This window comes from Salmo trutta, chromosome 9, assembly GCF_901001165.1.
Source record: "Salmo trutta chromosome 9, fSalTru1.1, whole genome shotgun sequence".
In the NCBI taxonomy this organism is placed as follows: Eukaryota; Metazoa; Chordata; class Actinopteri; order Salmoniformes; family Salmonidae; genus Salmo; species Salmo trutta.
Genome location: NC_042965.1, coordinates 40947024 through 40968803, shown reverse-complemented (window position 1 = coordinate 40968803; position 21780 = coordinate 40947024). Strand labels below are relative to the sequence as shown.

Below are 21780 nucleotides of genomic sequence, written 5' to 3'. Positions count from 1 at the left end.
CCTTCACACTCAGCCCCTCCCCCCTCTTCACTGTCTACACAGCTCCCTCTGGTGGTCAGGATGTAAAGCTACTTTGCTGCTCTGATCAGAACTCCATCCCGTTCCTGGTCCAAGTCCTCATCACCAGCAGCCAACATATCTGTGAGTATGATTCAGAATCAAATAAAGAGTTTTACAAGTGGACTAGGAATACCACTCTATGATGGAAATATGTTGTGATGTTTACAGCATTTTTGTTGATGTTCTGGTAACCTAGCAGCAGGTTCAATAATCCATCACCATTCATAGCACACAAAATAATTCTCAGGTCTACATCAGAAGCTGAATGAAAGAACCCAAACCAGTCAGTCACTAGAGGACTTGCCCAATTCTGAACTTGTACCTCACCTGGGATCTCCACAGCAGAGCTCTGTGGGGGCTTGTTGTTGTCGCTGTGTTTGTCTGTTGTCACACAGCCGGCTGGTACTACTTCCCTGTAGCAGCAGCAACACCCTCTCCCTTCCTTCAGACTGTCTAGACTCAGTGTGCTATGCTTGAAACGGCCTGGGCTGGCTGGGCCTACCGCCACCTGGTGATGTTTACAAGTATTACAACAGGGGACTGAGCTGCAGCTGTACAAACACTGGTCCTCCTGATGGAGAAGGGTTAGACTGCTCCAGTCCCCCTCAGTGTCTCCTCTTCTGCTGGGCTTCACAGCCCCCAGATACCTGGACAACAACAGCAACAACAGGTTATCACTATGGGTGCAGGATTCAATCTGATGGTGGATTTGGACAATGCGCAATTTAAAGGTAATTTCCGATTGAGCTGATTGATATATGGAGGATTTACAGTGAAGGACAACCAGTTTGTATTAGTGATGTAGTGATGTACTTGTTTGTATTAGTGATGTACCAGTTTGTATTAGTGATGTACCAGTTTGTATTAGTGATGTACCTGTTTGTATTAGTGTATTAGTGATATACCTGTTTGTATTAGTGATGTACCTGTTTGTATTAGTGTATTAGTGATGTACCTGTTTGTATTAGTGATGTACCTGTTTGTATTAGTGTATTAGGGATGTACCTGTTTGTATTAGTGATGTACCTGTTTGTAGTAGTGATGTACCTGTTTGTAGTAGTGATGTACCTGTTTGTATTAGTGATGTAGTGATGTACCTGTTTGTAGTAGTGATGTACCTGTTTGTAGTACATTTACATTTAAGTCATTTAGCAGACGCTCTTATCCAGAGCGACTTACAAATAGTGTGTAGTGATGTACCTGTTTGTAGTAGTGATGTACCTGTTTGTATTAGTGATGTAGTGATGTACCAGTTTGTATTAGTGATGTACCTGTTTGTATTAGTGATGTAGTGATGTTCCTGTTTGTATTAGTGATGTACCTGTTTGTATTAGTATATTAGTGATGTACCAGTTTGTATTAGTGATGTACCAGTTTGTATTAGTGATGTAGTGATGTACCTGTTTGTATTAGTGTATTAGTGATGTACCAGTTTGTATTAGTGATGTACCTGTTTGTAGTAGTGATGTACCTGTTTGTAGTAGTGATATAGTGATGTACCTGTTTGTAGTAGTGATGTACCTGTTTGTAGTAGTGATGTAGTGATGTACCTGTTTGTAGTAGTGATGTAGTGATGTACCTGTTTGTAGTAGTGATGTACCTGTTTGTATTAGTGATGTACCTGTTTGTATTAGTATATTAGTGATGTACCAGTTTGTATTAGTGATGTACCAGTTTGTATTAGTGATGTAGTGATGTACCTGTTTGTATTGGTGATGTAGTGATGTACCAGTTTGTATTAGTGATGTACCAGTTTGTATTAGTGATGTACCTGTTTGTATTAGTGATGTACCTGTTTGTATTAGTGATGTACCTGTTTGTATTAGTGATGTAGTGATGTACCAGTTTGTATTAGTGATGTACCAGTTTGTATTAGTGATGTACCAGTTTGTATTAGTGATGTAGTGATGTACCAGTTTGTATTAGTGATGTAGTGATGTACCTGTTTGTATTAGTGATGTAGTGATGTTCCTGTTTGTATTAGTGATGTAGTGATGTACCAGTTTGTATTAGTGATGTACCTGTTTGTATTAGTATATTAGTGATGTACCAGTTTGTATTAGTGATGTAGTGATGTACCGGTTTGTATTAGTGATGTACCAGTTTGTATTAGTGTATTAGTGATGTACCTGTTTGTATTAGTGATGTAGTGATGTACCTGTTTGTATTAGTGATGTAGTTTACCTGGGTCCAGTCGGGGAACAGAGGACGTGGGTCCAGTTCTTCCAGCAGCCCTGATCAAACGGGTTCTTATCATCAGGCTCAAAGTAGGGCTCCTACAGAGGAGAGAGAAAGAGAGGGAGAGATGGGGCACCAGATTATAATACATCCTCAGTCAACAGAATGATGCTCCAATGTGTGTGTGTGTGTGTGTGTGTGTGTGTGTGTGTGTGTGTGTGTGTGTGTGTGTGTGTGTGTGTGTGTGTGTGTGTGTGTGTGTGTGTGTGTGTGTGAGAGAGAGCGTGACGGGGAGATAGTGTAGTGACTTACTATAGTAGAGGACGGCTCTCCATTGGAGATCAGCTTGATGTTACTGATGAGTATAACCAAGACCAAGAGTACACAGGCCAGGCTGGTAACCATGACGACCACACTGGCCAGTTAATGTTAAGGTTTAAAGAGAATAGTATGCGTACACTTTGGGACTGTGACCCAGGTGTGTGTGTGTGTGTGTGTGGATACGTGGTGGCGTGGGGCAGGCTGAAGGGCTGGTGCAGGGTGAGGAGGGTGAGGAAGAGGTAGAACAGAGAGGAGGAGAGGACCAGGAGCAGGTATGACGTCAGCAGCAGGAGGAAGAGCAGGAACACGCGGTAGTTACGTCTCCCCACGCAGTTATTCAGCCACTCACAGTGGTGGTCGAACCGCTGTGTAACACACATGCACACACACAGACACACAACATATACACACAGACACACAGACACACAATCAGACAGACAACATATATACACACACACACACACACAATCTGACAGACAACATATACACACACACATACGCACACATGCACACACAGACACACAATCAGACAGACAACATATATACACACACACACACACACACACACACACACACACACAATCAGACAGACAACACACACACACACAATCAGACAGACAACACACACACACACACACACACACAGAAAAGACACACATAACAGGTGCAAACAGATCTGATGATAGCACATAAAGCCTGAGACTACATGAGATAAAGATAATATACTGGGGGAGGTAGATAATTAACAGGGTGAGGTGATAATGAAGAGGGAAGTAGGTAACGATAATGAACAGGGGGAGGTAGATAATTAACAGGGTGAGGTGATAATGAAGAGGGAAGTAGGTAACGATAATGAACAGGGGGAGGTAGATAATTAACAGGGTGAGGTGATAATGAAGAGGGAAGTAGGTAACGATAATGAACAGGGGGAGGTAGATAATTAACAGGGTGAGGTGATAATGAAGAGGGAAGTAGGTAACGATAATGAACAGGGGGAGGTAGATAATTAACAGGGTGAGGTGATAATGAAGAGGGAAGTAGGTAACGATAATGAACAGGGGGAGGTAGATAATTAACAGGGTGAGGTGATAATGAAGAGGGAAGTAGGTAACGATAATGAACAGGGGGAGGTAGATAATTAACAGGGTGAGGTGATAATGAAGAGGGAAGTAGGTAACGATAATGAACAGGGGGAGGTAGATAATTAACAGGGTGAGGTGATAATGAAGAGGGAAGTAGGTAACGATAATGAACAGGGGGAGGTAGATAATTAACAGGGTGAGGTGATAATGAAGAGGGAAGTAGGTAACGATAATGAACAGGGGGAGGTAGATAATTAACAGGGTGAGGTGATAATGAAGAGGGAAGTAGGTAACGATAATGAACAGGGGGAGGTAGATAATTAACAGGGTGAGGTGATAATGAAGAGGGAAGTAGGTAACGATAATGAACAGGGGGAGGTAGATAATTAACAGGGTGAGGTGATAATGAAGAGGGAAGTAGGTAACGATAATGAACAGGGGGAGGTAGATAATTAACAGGGTGAGGTGATAATGAAGAGGGAAGTAGGTAACGATAATGAACAGGGGGAGGTAGATTAAGATAAAGCCATTTTGATGACACTTTCCTGAATTGTGGTTCCAGTCTGATATGTTTGGCACACGCATTTCAATACAACTTACGTCCACACAGGCATTGCAGCGACGGCAGTGCCATGCAGCAGGGGGAAGGTAGATCTCACACCTACTGCACCAGTCCATATCATACCTCTGACCATTCACTATCACATAGGCCACCTCTGCTGTGCCTGGCCATGGGGGGCCTGAGAGAGAGGAAAGAGAGGGAGAGAGGTGGAAGAAGAGTGAGGGATAGAGAGAGAGAGAGAAAGGCTTTATAAACATTGCTCCTTCATGGGAACTTCTGGATAAAAATGTAGCGACTTTAAAGGAGAATCTGGAGTAGGACTTCACTCAGATACAGATGTAGGATCTTAATTTGACCAGTCTCTCACAGCAGGAAAATAATCCTGCAGCAACAGGAAATGAATTATTATGTGGATTGTAATTAATGGACATTCATGTAGGGGTTGATAATTGTTTTGTTAGGGTGTAACCGGTGTGAAATGGCTGGCTAGTTAGCGATGCATGCTAGTGGCATTTCAATCGCTGACGTCACTCGCCCTGAGACCTTGAAGTAGTTGTTTCCCTTGCTCTGCATTGCTGCAGCTTTTATGGAACGATAGTTAATGATGCTTCGAGGGTGACTGTTGTCGATGTGTGCCAAGGGTCCCTGGTTCAAGCCCAGGTTGGGGAGAGGAGAAGGACAGAAGCTGCGTTGTTACAAGGGCAAATCGAGTCTGCCATTCTAAAGTGGGAATTACAAACTTTAGAAGCCTTTTTAAAACTCAAATGCATTAAACGTTTGCATTTCAGCTGCACAGGAAACTTCTCTGCAACAACAAATGATTCAAGTGAAGAGAGCAGATCTGTACCACCTGTGCCATAATGATACAGACCTCTTGGTATAGGAAGTAGCCTAGTTGCTTACTTATTAATAACTCTTGAAAGGAATATCAAAGCTCCCTTAGATGGAATCTAGCTATATTTAATAATACTATTATAATGCTGTTGTTAACATGATACTATTACCTTGGTGGAGAATTCCAGGATCCATGAAACTTGACACCAGGAAAGTTACCAAGGTCCCAGTTAGTAACATTGCAGAGGCCACAGGATAGGCCACTGAAACATGAGTAGCCAACCAAGCGCACCTGGCAAGGACAGGGAATAAAGTCAACTGTCAAGTCATCCTCGCAGAAAACTATAGGTGGAATGGGTTTTGATTGAATGTGACATTTAGGGACAACCTAATATAAGGAGAAAATTAGCTTGTAAACTTACGGGAAAGTGATGTACAGCACGCTTATTACGAAACTCATGCTGGCAGTAAAACTCGGCCCGAGGCCTCTCACAATCCAGTGCGGCCGTCTCTTCTTCTTGCGCGGCTTCTCGTTGTCCGAGTCCATGCCGTCCAAACTTCAAATTTATGTTAGTTTCTAGCTAACATTCAAAACACTTTATGAAAAAAATATTTTTAAAAAATGTCTTCTTTAGTCTTTCATCTAAAAATGCATTATTTTCATTGAGCTACAATGAATGTAGTTCTATCCAGCTTTCCACTTCCTGACGATAGAGGACCCCGATGCTGCTGTCATGGAAACCATATATGAGAGAACGCGCTCAAGCCAGGAAGTGTTTACTTAGAAAATACTTGGTAGTCTATTTAAAATAACATAGACTATATAGCCTAGATTAAAAATAAGAAGAAGAAAAACGCACCCACTATTAAGCCATATAGGTCTATGATTGTTATTTAATTGTTTATTAAATAGTAAATATATATGTAGACAGAGCTTTTTACAACGTTAGGCTATTATTTTGATAGTCATTAGTGTCCCTAAGCAGACGGGTTGCCAACCACAATCTGCTCAAACGTTGCTGACGCACACCAGATCTTATAACGTCTGGATAGACATTTGACATATCAGCTAACCACATCATTATGTTATAGCAATCTGGTGCTGACCCCAGAGATCCTATAACATTTCTAGAGGTGGAGTCTATTTACGAATGGCTGTCGAAGTATAATTCTGATTTTACTTATGCAGGAAAATAAAAGTAAGGCATTTGACCAGAAATGGTGTAATATAATTGTCAACCTAAAATATTGTTATATAATTATAAAGCTAGCTAGCTAACAAACATACAAGGAAGATAGTCTTCAAATTCATTATTTTAGACAATATCTTATCACAGCACTGCCAAACCATGGTTGACCAAATCCCTGACCAAAATGGCTGACCTTACCGTCATAAGAAGGTTATTTTCCATTCTATCTAATTCCAATGCTAATGCCCAGCTGCACATAGGATGACATTCCATGAGATAGTCTCTCATCCACAGAAATACAATATAATTAAAACTTTATTATTATATATGTAAACTGTATATCATAACATATATCAGTATCTCTATGTTCTCTCTAAATGGCGTCTCCCAGTGTGTGAGCGGCTCCCTGTATGGCCTGGATCAGGATGGACAGCTGACGGTGTGCTTCTTTCCAGTCGCTGTCCAGTCCAGTCGACCTAGCTCTGGTATACGCATCAGCCAGTCCTGGGAAGGTAGCCTGTCCAGCCTTACTGGACGCCCAGATCACATGTCTGGAAGAGCGAGAGAGAGAGAGAGAGGGAGAGAGAGAGAGTAACGGGTAGAAAGAAGGTATGGTGAGTGATGTTAGATGGTCAGAGGAGGGAAGAGAGGGGGAGTGGCCTAAGCATTCAATGAAGCATTTAATGAAATGTGTACAAAACATCAAATATTCTAGATGGTAAAAAGTGGATGCTCATCTAGGGGATAGAACATAACAAAGTTTCCCAACCTGAATCCATATCGATCATCAAACATGCTAGATGGTAAAAAGTGGAGGCTCATCTAGGGGATAGATCGTAACATAGTTTCCCAACCTGAATCCATATCGATCAGGGAACGCCCCAGGGTCCAGGAAAGCCCTATCCAGGAGCATCAGTTGGTCATTGATCCTACGCACCTTCAGGGGCCTTAATATGGACAAAGCACTGGTTTAGAATGGTTTAGAGAGAGAGAGAGAGTGTGTGTGTGTGTGTGTGTGTGTGTGTGTGTGTGTGTGTGTGTGTGTGTGTGTGTGTGTGTGTGTGTGTGTGTGTGTGTGTGTGTGTGTGTGTGTGTAAAGAGCTACCACTCACGTCTCATTGGCCAAGTCTGAATCTCTGACCAGCTGGTCCAGTCTGGTGGCTGCAGAGCGGAAATTCCTCACAGCATTCTGTAATGGCTCTGAAATAGGAGCAGGGACAGGATATTCTAGAACAGTGTTTCTCAACCGTAGAATATTGCTGACTGGTCCCTGAGATTGTGTGTGATTGTGTCTGTGTGTCTGTTTTCTCTAAACAACTTAAACCAGAGGTTCCCAAACTTTTTTGGTCCACGACCTCATCTTGATATATAAAAAGAAATTGCAGCTCCACCATATAATTTTTTTTAATCTAATCAACGGACAATATTTACTTTTTTTAATTGTATTACAAATCAGTCTGACAGTACTTTTGACAGTATTTCAATCTGAAGGAAGTATGGTTTGAAGTGACTGATATGAACCTCATCATTATCACTGTTGTCGTTCAGTAATGGGGTCATAGTATTTTGTCGATTAAACGGTTCAAAAGATAAAGCCACATTATCAGAAACCGCTCTGTTACAGCAGCTAGTGGCTACTGGGGGTTACTGATGTGGGAAACGCTGTTAGCTGTTTAGACACAAACATAGCATCAGCTACTGTCTCCATCTATCCATCCACCCCTCTACCCTTCCATCACCTCTCTATCCCTCCATCCACCTTTTCACCCCTACCCCTTCGCTATCCCCCATCCCTCTGTGTGTGTGTGTGTGTGTTCTAGTGAATGTGACCCACCTATAGCGATCATGTGTGCTGCCAGTCCATCAGTGTACAGCTCCATGGCTTTATTGAGATATCCCTCCAGAGTCTCTGCATAGTCACTGCAGTTGAACGGCAACAGAAGGCTATCAGCCAATCGCATCAGGACGTTCCCTGCCGTCCTGGCAACCGTCTGGTGACTGGTGAACCCTTAGGGGAAGAAGGGAAGAAGGGGAGAGAGGGGAAGGATGGAGGGAGGGATAGAGATATACAGGGTAAGGATATTGACAGGAAAGGGACAGAGAGACCAAGGAGAAAGACAATAGAGAGACATACAGTATATATATATAAAGAGAGAGATATTGAACTCATAAGGCCAACAGCAGTGGGTTTGTCTTTATGTTCCTCCTGTAGCCTCCTGGCCCATACCTCCCTGCTCACCTGGGTCGATGAACTTGGAGGCATAGTCAAAGGTGTCGTATGCCGTGTGGTAAGCTGGGTAGATTCTGGCTCTGGTTTTGGTCTGCATGAAAACAGCATGGATCATGGGATGTGATTTAGAAGACTAACTGATCATTTGTTAAGTCAGTGAAACGACTCTCATCGTGTGTGTGTGTGTGTGTGTCTCATGTCTTACTCTGTCGTAGGTGTAGGAGATATCCATGGAGGTGATTCCTAGGAAGTGGATGAAGGCAGCGTAATCACTTCCTGCCCCAGTCAGAAAACCCACACTATAATATAAAAAAAAAAAAACATCAACCAATCAAATCTCTGCTATGACTGCCAATTAACTGAAGAGCTAATTAAAATCCCTAAAATCATTTCACTGACATCTTAACCCATTTCTTAAATAGTCCTCTAGGTCTCGTCACATGACCCTACTGTTTCATGTAAAGAGAAAGTAGGCTATTCACTTGGGGATGACTCCATAGGCTGGGCTAGTACGGTTGAAGTAGCGAATCCAGTTGTCGTAGACGGATGTCGAGTCTGATCCAGGTGTCTTTACCTGTAGAAAAACAAACAAACACCATATAGTGATGGCTTCTTTTTGGACAAAAAAAGAGTCATATTTAATCCTCCATTGTTAGTTTGACAGACGATGAAAGGAGTATAAATACCCACACACTGTTGTACGCTCATACTTTTTTTTGCAACATTTTCTATGAAGTTTATGTGAGCATACAACAATGGGAGGTATTTTTTTAACTCCAGACGGCATTGAGAAGAGAATTAGAGGCCTCACCTGTTTGGAAGCCTTGAGGATAACACTCTGAGCAGAGGGGGACCCCGATGCCCTTAGAGTAGCGTTAGCTGGAGCAGGGGGATGACAAGGGATACTGGAGGTCAGTGTTTCAGACAGGGCTAGTTCAAACACAATGCTTCCACTACACACAGAGAATGTTTCCTGGACACAGATTCTCCATTTAAAAGTGCTTTTTAAAAGTCCGGGACTTGGCTTGTGTCCAAGAAACCAGTACTTATTAACTGATAACTATGTGTACTGTGAACAGTTGCCCAGGGCCCGTATCCACAAAGCATCTCAGAGTAGGATCAGCTTTACCTTTTACATCATAATGAATAATGTTACAGATCTGAGATCAGCACTCCTCCCCTGAGATGATTTTGTGGATACGGGCCTTGATTGTTGGAGTAAAAACACCATCAGTTTAACCTGCTACCTCTGTCATCACTGGGGTGGCAGGTAGTCTAGTGGTTAGAGCGTTGGACTAGTAACCGGAAAGGTTGCAAGATCAAATCCCCGAGTTGACAAGTAAAAAAAATCTGTCGTTCTGCACCTGAACAAGGCAGTTAACCCACTGTTCCTCAGCTGTCATTGTAAATAAGAATTTGTTCTTAACTGACTTGCCTAGTTAAATAAAGGTATAAAATAAATCACTCTTACCGAATACAGCTATGTCCACGTTGATATAGGCGACAGAACGTTCACTTAGCTTGCTATAGTACTCCTGGGGAGGAGAATGTTATGTTATCTTATCTCTATCAGAAACACCATAATGTGGATCTCTTCCTTCTAGGGAATCCTTTCCTTGACTCTGTGTTGCTGCTTGCCTTTAGAGGTTGAAGGTCGGCTTACTGTGAAACACCTTGTGACAACAGATGATGTAAACAGGGATTTTATAAATAACATTTGATTGATTTAGATTGTTCACCTCAGTGTACTCTGTGGATCCAATCAGACCGAACTCCTCGGCTCCCCAGCTCCCAAAAATGATGGACCTCCGTGGCCTCCATTTCCCTGACAGACAGGCGGTAATGTTGTTCACTGTTTACTCCTCCCAACAACAATGACTGGGTATCATTCTGTTGTCCTACAGTAGTTCCTCTTTTTTTGTTCAGCTCCTTTATCTAACTGAGCCCAGTTAGATAAAACCACCTCACCTCCTTAACCCAGGTCTAACTCCCTAACCCAGGTCTAACTCCCTAACCCAGGACTAACTCCCTAACCCAGGTCTAACTCCCTAACCCAGGTCTAACTCCCTGACCCAGGACTAACTCCCTAACCCAGGTCTAACTCCCTAACCCAGGACTAACTCCCTAACCCAGGACTAACTCCCTAACCCAGGTCTAACTCCCTGACCCAGGACTAACTCCCTGACCCAGGACTAACTCCCTAACCCAGGTCTAACTCCCTAACCCAGGACTAACTCCCTAACCCAGGACTAACTCCCTAACCCAGGTCTAACTCTAACTCCCTAACCCAGGTCTAACTCTAACTCCCTAACCCAGGTCTAACTCCCTAACCCAGGTCTAACTCCCTAACCCAGGTCTAACTCCCTAACCCAGGTCTAACTCCCTAACCCAGGTCTAACTCACTAACCCAGGTCTAACTCCCTAACCCAGGTCTAACTCCCCAACCCAGGTCTAACTCCCTAACCCAGGCCTAACTCCCTAACCCAGGACTAACTCCCTAACCCAGGTCTAACTCCCTAACCCAGGTCTAACTCCCTAACCCAGGACTAACTCCCTAACCCAGGTCTAACTCCCTAACCTAGGTCTAACTCCCTAACCCAGGTCTAACTCCCTAACCCAGGTCTAACTCCCTAACCCAGGTCTAACTCCCTAACCCAGGACTAACTCCCTAACCCAGGTCTAACTCCCTAACCCAGGTCTAACTCCCTAACCCAGGTCTAACTCCCTAAGTCAGGTCTAACTCCCTAACCCAGGTCTAACTCCCTAACCCAGGTCTAACTCCCTAAGTCAGGTCTAACTCCCTAACCCAGGACTAACTCCCTAAGCCAGGACTAACTCCCTAACCCAGGTCTAACTCCCTAACCCAGGTCTAACTCCCTAAGCCAGGACTAACTCCCTAAGCCAGGACTAACTCCCTAACCCAGGTCTAACTCCCTAACCCAGGTCTAACTCCCTAACCCAGGTCTAACTCCCTAACCCAGGTCTAACTCCCTAACCCACGTCTAACTCCCAGGTCTAACTCCCTAACCCAGGTCTAACTCCCTAACCCAGGACTAACTCCCTAACTCAGGTCTAACTCCCTAACCCAGGTCTAACTGTGATGCTCACCCTGCTTGACCATCCGTCCCAGCACCCGGGTCACCTCCAGCATCACGGAGGTTCCACTGCTGGGGTCGATGGCCCCGTGGACCCAGCTGTCTCTGTGGTTACCGTAGATCACATACCTGTCTATGGGACAAAGACTTGAATTAGATTAGAGAAAACTTTAGTTTGACGCTGGTCTGCTTTAAATGTGTGTGTATGATTCTTCACTGTCTGTGTTTTTGTATATTAACTGTTTTGCCTGTATGATGCACAATGCATATGTTGTCATAATGCTTGACTCAGTGCTAGACTCGAGGTAACTTCTTCACCATGGCCTAAGTGTGGTTTGGTAGCTAGAGCTGAATCCTTCTCACCTGGCTCAACACTGCCTCGAATCACCCCCATCACATTGGCAGAATTCTTCAGCTCCTCACGGTTATAGATGTCCAGTTTTACATCGCTGGAACAGAGACATTTACACACGTTTTTTTTTTTTTTTAGCAAACATACAGCTAAACTTGATATTGTCGTACTTTATAGAGATTTACCAAATCCCACCTGTTGTTGAAGTTAGATGTTGGTTTGAATCCTGGTCCCCCAAAATTATACGTGCAGTTGAATGCTCCCTGCCATTCGGATGGGGCGGGCTCTCCACCCAGCTCACTGCAGAGATGACCAATCAAATATGGCAAGCGGGATTCAGAACCAATCACATTGGGCGGACCCTTCTTGGACACCAAATACTCTGCTCCCCATGAGCCATTGGTCAACCAATCAGCTCTCCACAAAAGTTAATGACGTCACAATGGACCAATGTTAAACCCCACTCACCAGATCAAGGCGTAGGCATCCTCAAACCCGATTGGTTGAGTCGGGATTGGCGGGATCCCGGTGATATTCTTTTCTGGTATTCTGTATGTGTCGTCTACATATGGACATTTCAGAAGTGGGAACTGTGAAAACGCCTTGGAAAGTCTAAGTGACTAAGATGATCAATGTACTTACGACGGCGATCACATACATGTGAATACGGTCAATGATGGCCAATTTTTGTAGCCTCTACAGCAGTCAAATTGTAACCTGTTTTAGTTCAATCTAGACAATTCTGCAACTATATAGTTAGGTGTTTATTACCTTTTGATTCCAACTGTCACTATAATGTCAAAGGTCAAAAGGTCATTTAACAGGAAGTTTAGCAGATAGAGTATCTCTTGAAATAGACTGAAATGTGTGGTAACTGATTAAAAATGGCTGTTACTTTTAGTCAAGATCATTTTGAGATGATGATATCTAATTTTGAGGGTCATAGGTCCTACCTTCTTATAACAAGTCAATTATTTACCACCACATCATAATGCATCATGGGTTACCTTTAGCGGCCAGGTAGGGTGTCAGCATGTCTCCATAGTGGGTGTTGAAGGAGCCCCTCTCCACCCCTGAGGGGGGCATGTACCAGGAATAGGGGTACGTCTCGTTGTTGTCGGACATCTTGCCATCGTTGATGTCCCACGGGTCGGTGTAGACCAGCACCCCGATCACACCGTACGGAGCTGCATTGATGGCCTGGAGAAGAGGCACGACATGACAGTCTGAAATGTATCTGAAATGTATCTGAAATGGTACCCTTTTCCCAATACCACCTAGCAAACCAGGAACATTCCCAGAACATTAGCTAAGACTCCTATTATGTTCTAGTTAGAGTATTATCTAACCATAGGATAATAACAGCCCCAAAACATTCAGAGAATGTTTTTGATAAAAAATCAATTTATTTATCAAAAATGTTTTAGATTAAATATCCTTGGAATTTTCTCCTAACTTTCACTAAAATGTTGTGCACAACATCTATAACAACCACTACTGTACATGTTTGTATAAACCATTTGCCTGATGTTGCAATAATGTTCCTATAACACATTTAATCTGTTAATCAAAAGGTTCCCAGAATGCTTCATTAGGTTGTGGGAACAGTCTGGTGGGAACATTGTGGTGACGTCACAAAATATATGTTCCCATAAAAGAACTTTCCAGTTGTGCTGATGATTCTACAATGTTTATTTTGTGGTGCAAAAAACATTGACCTGATGTTCATTCCCAGAACACATTTTGTCTGTTTTTTTATGGTTAATACAATCATTCCATATTCATCATCACGACTGGACAGTTTTTGTGTTATAAGAACATTTGTCATGACCAAATACATTTTCTGGGAAACTTCACAGAACCAATTTTATTTTGGTGACCAGGGTACCATTTTGGACGCATGCCTTGTTCCAATACTTTGAAAATTCTTCCTTCTTTTATGTACAGTACCTTCAGAAAGTATTCACATCCCTTGACTTTTTCCACATTTTGTTGTGTTACAAAGTGATGTTAAAATGGATTAAATTTGTCAACGATCTAAACAAAATACTCTGTAATGTCAAAGTGGAAGAAAAATTCTAACATTCGTAAAAAAATAAAATAAAATAAAACACTAATATACAATATCTTGATTAAATAATTATTCAAACCCCTGAGTCAATACATGTTAGAATCACCTTTGGCAGCGATTACAGCCGTGAGTGTTTCTGGGTAAGTCTCTAAAAGTGTTCCACACCTGGATTGTATAATATTTGTACATTATTATTTTCAAAATTCTTCAAGCTCTGTCAAGTTGGTTGTTGATCATTGCTAGACAGCCATTTTCAATTCTTGCCATAGGTTTTCAAGACGATTTAAGTCAAAACTGTAACTAGGCTACTTAGGAACATTCCATGTCATCTTGGTAAGCAACTCCAGTGTATATTTGGCCTTGTGTTTCGGGTTATTGTCCTGCTGAAAGGTGAATTTGTCTTCCAGTGTCTGTTGGAAAGCAGGCTTTTCCTCTAGGATTTTGCCTGTGCTTCGCTCTACTTGATTATTTTTACCCTAAAAATCGCTCTAGTCCTTGCCGATGACAAGCATACCCATAACATGATGCGGCCACCACCATGCTTGAAAATATGAAGAGTGGTACTCAATGATATGTTGGATTTGCCCCAAACATAATGCTTTGTATTCAGGACAAAAAGTTAATTTCTTTGGCACATTTTTGGGAGTTTTACTTTAGGGCCTTGTTGCAAACAGGATGCATGTTTTGGAATATTTATATTCTGTACAGACTTCCTTCTTTTCACTCTGTAATTAGGAAAGTATTGTGGAGTAACTATGTTGTTGATCCATCCTCAGTTTTCTCCTTTCACAGCCATTAAACTCTGTAATTGTTTTAAAGTCACTATTGGCCTCATGGTGAAATCCCTGAGCAGTTTCCTTCCTCTCCGGCAACTGAATTAGGAAGGATGCCTGAATCTTTGTTGTGACTGGGGGTATTGATACACCATCCAAAGTGTAGTTAATAACTTCACCATGCTCAAAGGAATATTCCATGTCTGCTTTTTACCAATAGTGGCCCTTCTTTGCGAGGCATTGGAAAAACCTCCCTGGTCTTTGTGGTTGAATCTGTGTTTGAAATTCACTGCTCGACTGAGGGACCATACAGATAATTATATGTTTGGGGTACAGAATAATGTTAAACACACTGAGTGAATCATGTAACTTATTATGTGACTTATTAAGCAATTTTTACTCCTGAACTTTAGGCTTGCCATAACGAAGGGGTTGAATACTTATTGACTCAAGACATTTCAGCTTTTCATTTTTAATGAATTTGTAATATATATACTACTCAAAAAAATAAAGGGAACACTTAAACAACACAATGTAACTCCAAGTCAATCACACTTCTGTGAAATCAAACTGTCCACTTAGGAAGCAACACTGATTGACAATAAATTTCACATGCTGTTGTGCAAATGGAATAGACAACAGGTGGAAATTATAGGCAATAAGCAAGACACCCCCAATAAAGGAGTGGTTCTGCAGGTGGAGACCACAGATCACTTCTCAGTTCCTATGCTTCCTGGCTGATGTTTTGGTCAATTTTGAATGCTGGCGGTGCTTTCACTCTAGTGGTAGCATGAGACGGAGTCTACAACCCACACAAGTGGCTCAGGTAGTGCAGCTCATCCAGGATGGCACATCAATGCGAGCTGTGGCAAGAAGGTTTGCTGTGTCTGTCAGCGTAGTGTCCAGAGCATGGAGGCGCTACCAGGAGACAGGCCAGTACATCAGGAGACGTGGAGGAGGCCGTAGGAGGGCAACAACCCAGCAGCAGGACCGCTACCTCCGCCTTTGTGCAAGGAGGAGCAGGAGGAGCACTGCCAGAGCCCTGCAAAATGACCTCCAGCAGGCCACAAATGTGCATGTGTCTGCTCAAACGGTCAGAAACAGACTCCATGAGGGTGGTATGAGGGCCCGACGTCCACAGGTGGGGGTTGTGCTTACAGCCCAACACCGTGCAGGATGTTTGGCATTTGCCAGAGAACACCAAGATTGGCAAATTCGCCACTGGCGCCCTGTGCTCTTCACAGATGAAAGCAGGTTCACACTGAGCACGTGACAGACGTGACAGAGTCTGGAGACGCCGTGGAGAACATTCTGCTGCCAGCAACATCCTCCAGCATGACCGGTTTGGCGGTGGGTCAGTCATGGTGTGGGGTGGCATTTCTTTGGGGGGCCGCACAGCCCTCCATGTGCTCGCCAGAGGTAGCCTGACTGCCATTAGGTACCGAGATGAGATCCTCAGACCCCTTGTGAGACCATATGCTGGTGCGGTTGGCCCTGGGTTCCTCCTAATGCAAGACAATGCTAGACCTCATGTGGCTGGAGTGTGTCAGCAGTTCCTGCAAGAGGAAGGCATTGATGCTATGGACTGGCCTGCCCGTTCCCCAGACCTGAATCCAATTGAGCACATCTGGGACATCATGTCTCGCTCCATCCACCAACGCCACGTTGCACCACAGACTGTCCAGGAGTTGGCGGATGCTTTAGTCCAGGTCTGGGAGGAGATCCCTCAGGAGACCATCTGCCACCTCATCAGGAGCATGCCCAGGTGTTGTAGGGAGGTCATACAGGCACGTGGAGGCCACACACACTACTGAGCCTCATTTTGACTTGTTTTAAGGACATTACATCAAAGTTGGATCAGCCTGTAGTGTGGTTTTCCACTTTAATTTTGAGGGTGACTCCAAATCCAGACCTCCATGGGTTGATAAATTGGATTTCCATTGATTATTTTTGTGTGATTTTGTTGTCAGCACATTCAACTATGTAAAGAAAAAAGTATTTAATAAGATTATTTCTTTCATTCAGATCTATAATGTGTTGTTTAAGTGTTCCCTTTATTTTTTTGAGCAGTGTATGTATATATATATATATATATATATATTTCCATTTTGACATGATGGGGTATTGTGTGTAGGCCAGCGACAGAAAATCTCAATCTTATCCATTTTAAATTCAGGCTGTAACACAACAAAACGTGGAATAAGTCAAAGGGTGTGTATACTTACTGAAGGCATTGTATGTGAACCATTTCTTACAAGATTTTTGACGTTTTTTTTATGTTTCAAATTACAGTAGGCTACAAGTGATGTAAAGTACCATAGTTACAATAGAAGTCTGAATATTTGCCCTATGAGTCTGAATATTTACCCTAGGAGTCTGAATATTTGCCTTATGAGTCTGAATATTTACCCTAGGAGTCTGAATATTTACCCTAGGAGTCTGAATATTTGCCCTATGAGTCTGAATATTTACACTAGGAGTCTGAATATTTTCCCTATGAGTCTGAATATTTACCCTAGGAGTCTGAATATTTTCCCTATGAGTCTGAATATTTACCCTATGAGTCTGAATATTTACCCTATGAGTCTGAATATTTACCCTAGGAGTCTGAATATTTGCATGGAATTCTGACCAACCAAATGTCATCCCAAAAACAAAAAATCATGTAATGGCATTTGCAGCCAATGAATTGGACTCACCTTCCCTGCTCTCCCCTCTCCTCCATATCTGGTGATAGCGATGGTCCCTGTCAGGTCCAGGGTCTGGTTGAGTAGGAAGTAGTCACTGGGCTTCCCTTGATTGGCGTAGACCAGTCTCCCCTGAACACACACACACACACACACACACACACACACACACACACACACACGCAATCATTGAACCACAATCTACCTCAATCTAAAACCAAGACTGATATCAAATGACTGTAGGAGATATCAAACTGATATCCGAATGATCAGTAGATTGTAGTAGATATCAGTCTGGTATCAGTAGACAATACCAGGAGATAGACACCACAAGCGTAACATATTAGTAGTAGGAGTAACTTTTCATTGTGCATTATAGCCTGTTATTGCTTTATTATTTTCTATATCATCGTTACAGTTTTATCACTTTGGATTTCACAAGTACTGTATGTGGTGAATTTTCTAAACTCGGTGTACAAATACTCCAAACTGGTACGACTTGTAACGGTCTAACGTTCAAAACATTTCATTGTGCATTAATTTTGTTTGTAGACATTTTTCACCACATAACCATTGGTCCAAAATAGAAGTTACTGTGAAATATAATAACAACTAGTTAATTCAATAGCAAAAGACTTGAGATACATGTTTTCAAAATTGCCCTTTGAATATACAGTACAGTACTGTAGATGACAGTATATTACACTGTTTTCACATTAGGCAATATAATTGCACTACCTATTAAAATTGACTGAACATCAAATTTTTGTTCAGATATAATTACAACATGGATGTACTGTAATCAAATGAAATAAATGAAATGAAATGGGGAAAAAAACAATGTTTAGCAGGCACTAGTTTCCCATCAAGCCATACTTGAGTAAATAGCACCAAAGCGATTGAAACAATTATGCACATAAACCCTAGATTGCCGACGCTATATAATGGCCGTTGAGACGCTTTGAAGCCACAGTTCGGCCATATTGGCCCTCCCCAGAAGGAGACGTCCTCCATTGGAATGAATGGAATTCTACAGTATTTCAATTGAATGTTTCAAGGACAAAATGACATGTATTTAAGTATTTTTGTTGTTGTAGTGGGGACAGTAACATTGGTACTCTAAACAAACAAACAAAAACTTTTAGGAAAATGTAGCCCCACATAATATAATCTTAAAAGTATGCAGTAAGATGTCTGTCGTAGAATAAAAATGGCAAACACGAATGTAGACGTTAATAAATGTGTTTCTATAGCTTTCAAAATATTGTTTTTTACAATGGAGGAGGTGTACCCAAGATGGCTGGGCGGTGACTTCAATACAGTGCCTCCTGTCAGTCATCGAGGGTTTATACACTTCATTGGATTGAAGAAGAAAAAATGAAGCATTGTAGTGGTCCTGTACAGTGGCTCAGTTCATAAGAGTATGGCACTAGCAACACCAGAGTTGTTGGTTCTATTCCCACTGCGGTCACATAACCAAAATGTGTGGATTGTCGTCCCTTTGGATCAAAACATCTGCTATGTAAATGGCATTTATTACAGTACAGTATTGGAGAAGTGTGAACCCCTCAAACTCTGTTGTAGACAAACCCGTTTACATGTCAAATCTATAGGTTCACCAAACGTTTAACTGATCATCGGTTAAAAACAGTCGGATGATGTAATAGGAAAATATATTTTAACAAAAAATAAGCGAAGCATATCAAAAGTAATGTGAGCATTTCGAAAGGAAATTACTTTATATGAACATGTATTGCAATGTGAAACATTGATTAAGTTTGGTGAAAAAGTGACTGTATGATTTATTAGTCAATTGAAAATGTGCTTAGAGTTTTGAAACAACTGCCTTTTTGATAATCTATTTAGAAGAGTTTTGACTAATTTAACACAACGCAATAAAGACATTTTAATGTTATCTGATGAGACACATCATAAAACATATTCCCTTTTGACCTTGAGCGGATTATCTAAAATCTTACTAAGATTTTAACAGCAACCTCAAAGGTCGTCCCTTGACGATGCAGTGGGTGGCACAGAGAGGTGACATTTATGACATGAACTAAATAAAACTAGTTAACCAATAACCTCGGGAACAAATAGAGGTCATGAAAGACACCTTTTCTTTCCATCTGTCCTGTCCGTCCGTCCACATATTGTCTATACACAGTCACGCTATCATTCTAAATAACTAGCCTACGGTGAGTTGTTCGACCCAGAACAGGTCATTTAACTGATAAACTGTGGAGAAGATAACATAAAGAACATGACCATCCTTGGATCTTGGATGTGGTTAAGAAATTGACATTTTGGGTGTCCTGCATAGGCCCAGGATCCTCCTGGTCTGCCTGTCTGTGTGTTGGTGGGTAAAGACCTACCTTTGGGTGTCCGGCGGGGGCGTAGGCTGCATAGGGCTGAACCACCCCAGGATCCTCCTGGTCTGCCTGTCTGTGTGTTGGTGGGTAAAGACCTACCTTTGGGTGTCCGGCGGGGGCGTAGGCTGCATAGGGCTGAACCACCTCAGGATCCTCCTGGTCTGAACTATATGCCTTCTCCTTCTCTCTGGCAGTGTACAGGACAGCATCAGAGGGGCTCACTGCAACACACACGCACACACAGTAGTAGGAAAATGTTGATTTTGATGCAGAATCATATCCATAAAGACATTTCACAAGGAGTATAAAACATAATACACAGAGTAAAATGGACTATTTAAGCTCCTAATGCCACACAACACCAAGCTTGGTTTACCTCCTAATGCCACGCAACACCAAGCCTGGTTTACCTCCTAATGCCACGCAACACCAAGCCTGGTTTACCTCCTGATGCCACACAACACCAAGCCTGGTTTACCTCCTGATGCCACACAACACCAAGCCTGGTTTACCTCCTGATGCCACACAACACCAAGCTTGGTTTACCTCCTGATGCCACACAACACCAAGCCTGGTTTACCTCCTAATGCCACACAACACCAAGCCTGGTTTACCTCCTAATGCCACACAACACCAAGCAGAAGAACAACTACTAGTTGTACTAGTAAGTATAACATGTGACTTTTACATGGCCTGGCTGGGTCTTAAAGCAGTGCACTATATGATATGGGCCAGGGACCAGGGTTATAGTTAGGACGCACCCTAAGTCCATGACTCACCCACGGTGACCTTGTTGGGGGTGTTGGGGTCTGGGAAGGACAGGTAGACCTTGTACTCCTCCCTCCAGGCCTGGTCCAGACCTGTGTCTGGGTCCTGCCACCTTTTTAACATGTACTGAACCGTCTTCTCGTCCCCTGGCGAGGTCGCCATGTGGGGCACTTTAGTCAGCTCCCTGGAGAGACACATTGGGACGAGGGAACGATCATGAGAGAGATGCTCTCTGAGGACGTGTGTGTGTGTGTGTGTGTGTGTGTGTGTGTGTGTGTGTGTGTGTGCGTGCGTGCGTGTGTGTGTGTGTGTGTGTGTGTGTGTGTGTGTGTGTGTGTGTGTGTGTGTGTGTGTGCGTGCGTGCGTGCGTGCGTGCGTGCGTGCGTACGTGCGTGCGTGTGTGTGTAATCTAGCCCATATTGTTCCTGACCTGCTTCAACAGATTAAAAAAGATGTGGAAGATTAGCGATTAAAAAAAGGACATCTAAAGACACTGGTACAGTATCCAGCAGCGTGTGATCTGATTGAGCAATTGATTGATTGATATCCAGCATCTGACCTGAGGTTCTCCTGTATCGCAATGTTGTCCACCTCTGCGATAAACTTCTGGATGAGAGCCTCGTCTACATCCTGGGTCACGTCCATTACCCAGTCAGGGGTGGTGGAGCCCCTCTGGATGCCGAAGTGCCCCAACAGGATGCCTGCAGTCAGCACTAGAACTGCTCCGAGACTACCCAGCAGCACCTTCTTCAGCATGGTCCTCCTGGTCCTCTTCCTGGAGATCTACTCTGGAACAGTAGAACCAGGTCTCTAACACTCTAGAACCAGGTCTATAACACTCTTGAACCAATTCTCTAACACTCTAGAACAATGTCTCTAACACTCTAGAACCAGGTCTCTAACACTCTGAACCAAGTCTCTGAGTAATGGTCGTTGACAAACACAAGTTTCACCTGAACACAGAAACACATATGAAGTCTATTTCAGAGTTCCAGAGGGTGAAAGACAATGGTGTGTACAAGTAGGATGTCCAGCAGGATCTGGGGTTTACTGTCTGCATAATGAGCCCTTAAAAGCCCTCCCCAACTCCCACTGTAAAGTTTAATGATTACTTTTTTTCAGAGGTGATGGACTTTGAAACACACACACACACTTGTTCACTGTTGCACATTGTCCAACCTCTGGAGAAGCTTCCCAAAATATGG

General features: G+C 42.8%; 2 protein-coding genes across 3 annotated transcripts; both read right to left on the bottom strand.

Annotated features, from left to right (window-relative positions):
* Nucleotides 1-24: 24 nt before the first annotated feature.
* On the bottom strand, nt 25-6406 carry LOC115200573 (probable palmitoyltransferase ZDHHC19). The gene is made up of 8 exons (XM_029763742.1): nt 5460-6406; nt 5208-5329; nt 4242-4381; nt 2743-2924; nt 2551-2653; nt 2245-2336; nt 388-707; nt 25-139 (listed from the first exon to the last, which is right to left on the bottom strand). The coding sequence occupies exons 1-8, from the start codon at nt 5582-5584 to the stop codon at nt 69-71; spliced, it is 1155 nt and encodes a 384-aa protein (XP_029619602.1). The 5' UTR covers nt 5585-6406; the 3' UTR covers nt 25-68.
* A 118-nt stretch (nt 6407-6524) lies between these two features.
* Nucleotides 6525-21634, bottom strand: naaladl1 (N-acetylated alpha-linked acidic dipeptidase like 1). Of its 2 annotated transcripts, XM_029763741.1 has the most exons (20): nt 21135-21634; nt 20587-20759; nt 19949-20028; nt 19811-19852; nt 17448-17567; nt 12912-13104; nt 12373-12466; nt 12100-12204; nt 11916-12001; nt 11566-11685; nt 10197-10282; nt 9929-9992; nt 9269-9336; nt 8940-9031; nt 8663-8756; nt 8467-8548; nt 8062-8235; nt 7340-7427; nt 7082-7174; nt 6525-6778 (listed from the first exon to the last, which is right to left on the bottom strand). In XM_029763741.1, exons 1-20 carry the CDS (start codon nt 21329-21331, stop codon nt 6601-6603), a joined length of 2229 nt encoding a protein of 742 aa, XP_029619601.1. In that variant the 5' UTR covers nt 21332-21634; the 3' UTR covers nt 6525-6600. The 2 variants fall into 2 exon arrangements, with proteins under 2 accessions (XP_029619601.1, XP_029619600.1); XM_029763740.1 differs by lacking the exon at nt 19811-19852 and having other exon boundaries at nt 19907-20028.
* Nucleotides 21635-21780: the final 146 nt, after the last annotated feature.

Coding starts and splice junctions, on each gene's coding strand:
- naaladl1 (XM_029763740.1), bottom strand. CDS start 21,331: ATGCTGAAGAAGGTGCTGCTGGGTAGTCTCGGAGCAGTTCTAGTGCTG. Junction 12,002..12,099: donor ACATCTAACTTCAACAACAG/GTGGGATTTGGT, acceptor TCTCTGTTCCAG/CGATGTAAAACTGGACATCT. Junction 8,549..8,662: donor TCTCCTACACCTACGACAGA/GTAAGACATGAG, acceptor GTTTTCATGCAG/ACCAAAACCAGAGCCAGAAT.
- LOC115200573 (XM_029763742.1), bottom strand. CDS start 5,584: ATGGACTCGGACAACGAGAAGCCGCGCAAGAAGAAGAGACGGCCGCAC. Junction 4,382..5,207: donor TCCTGGAATTCTCCACCAAG/GTAATAGTATCA, acceptor CCTCTCTCTCAG/GCCCCCCATGGCCAGGCACA. Junction 2,654..2,742: donor AGCCTGCCCCACGCCACCAC/GTATCCACACAC, acceptor TTAACTGGCCAG/TGTGGTCGTCATGGTTACCA.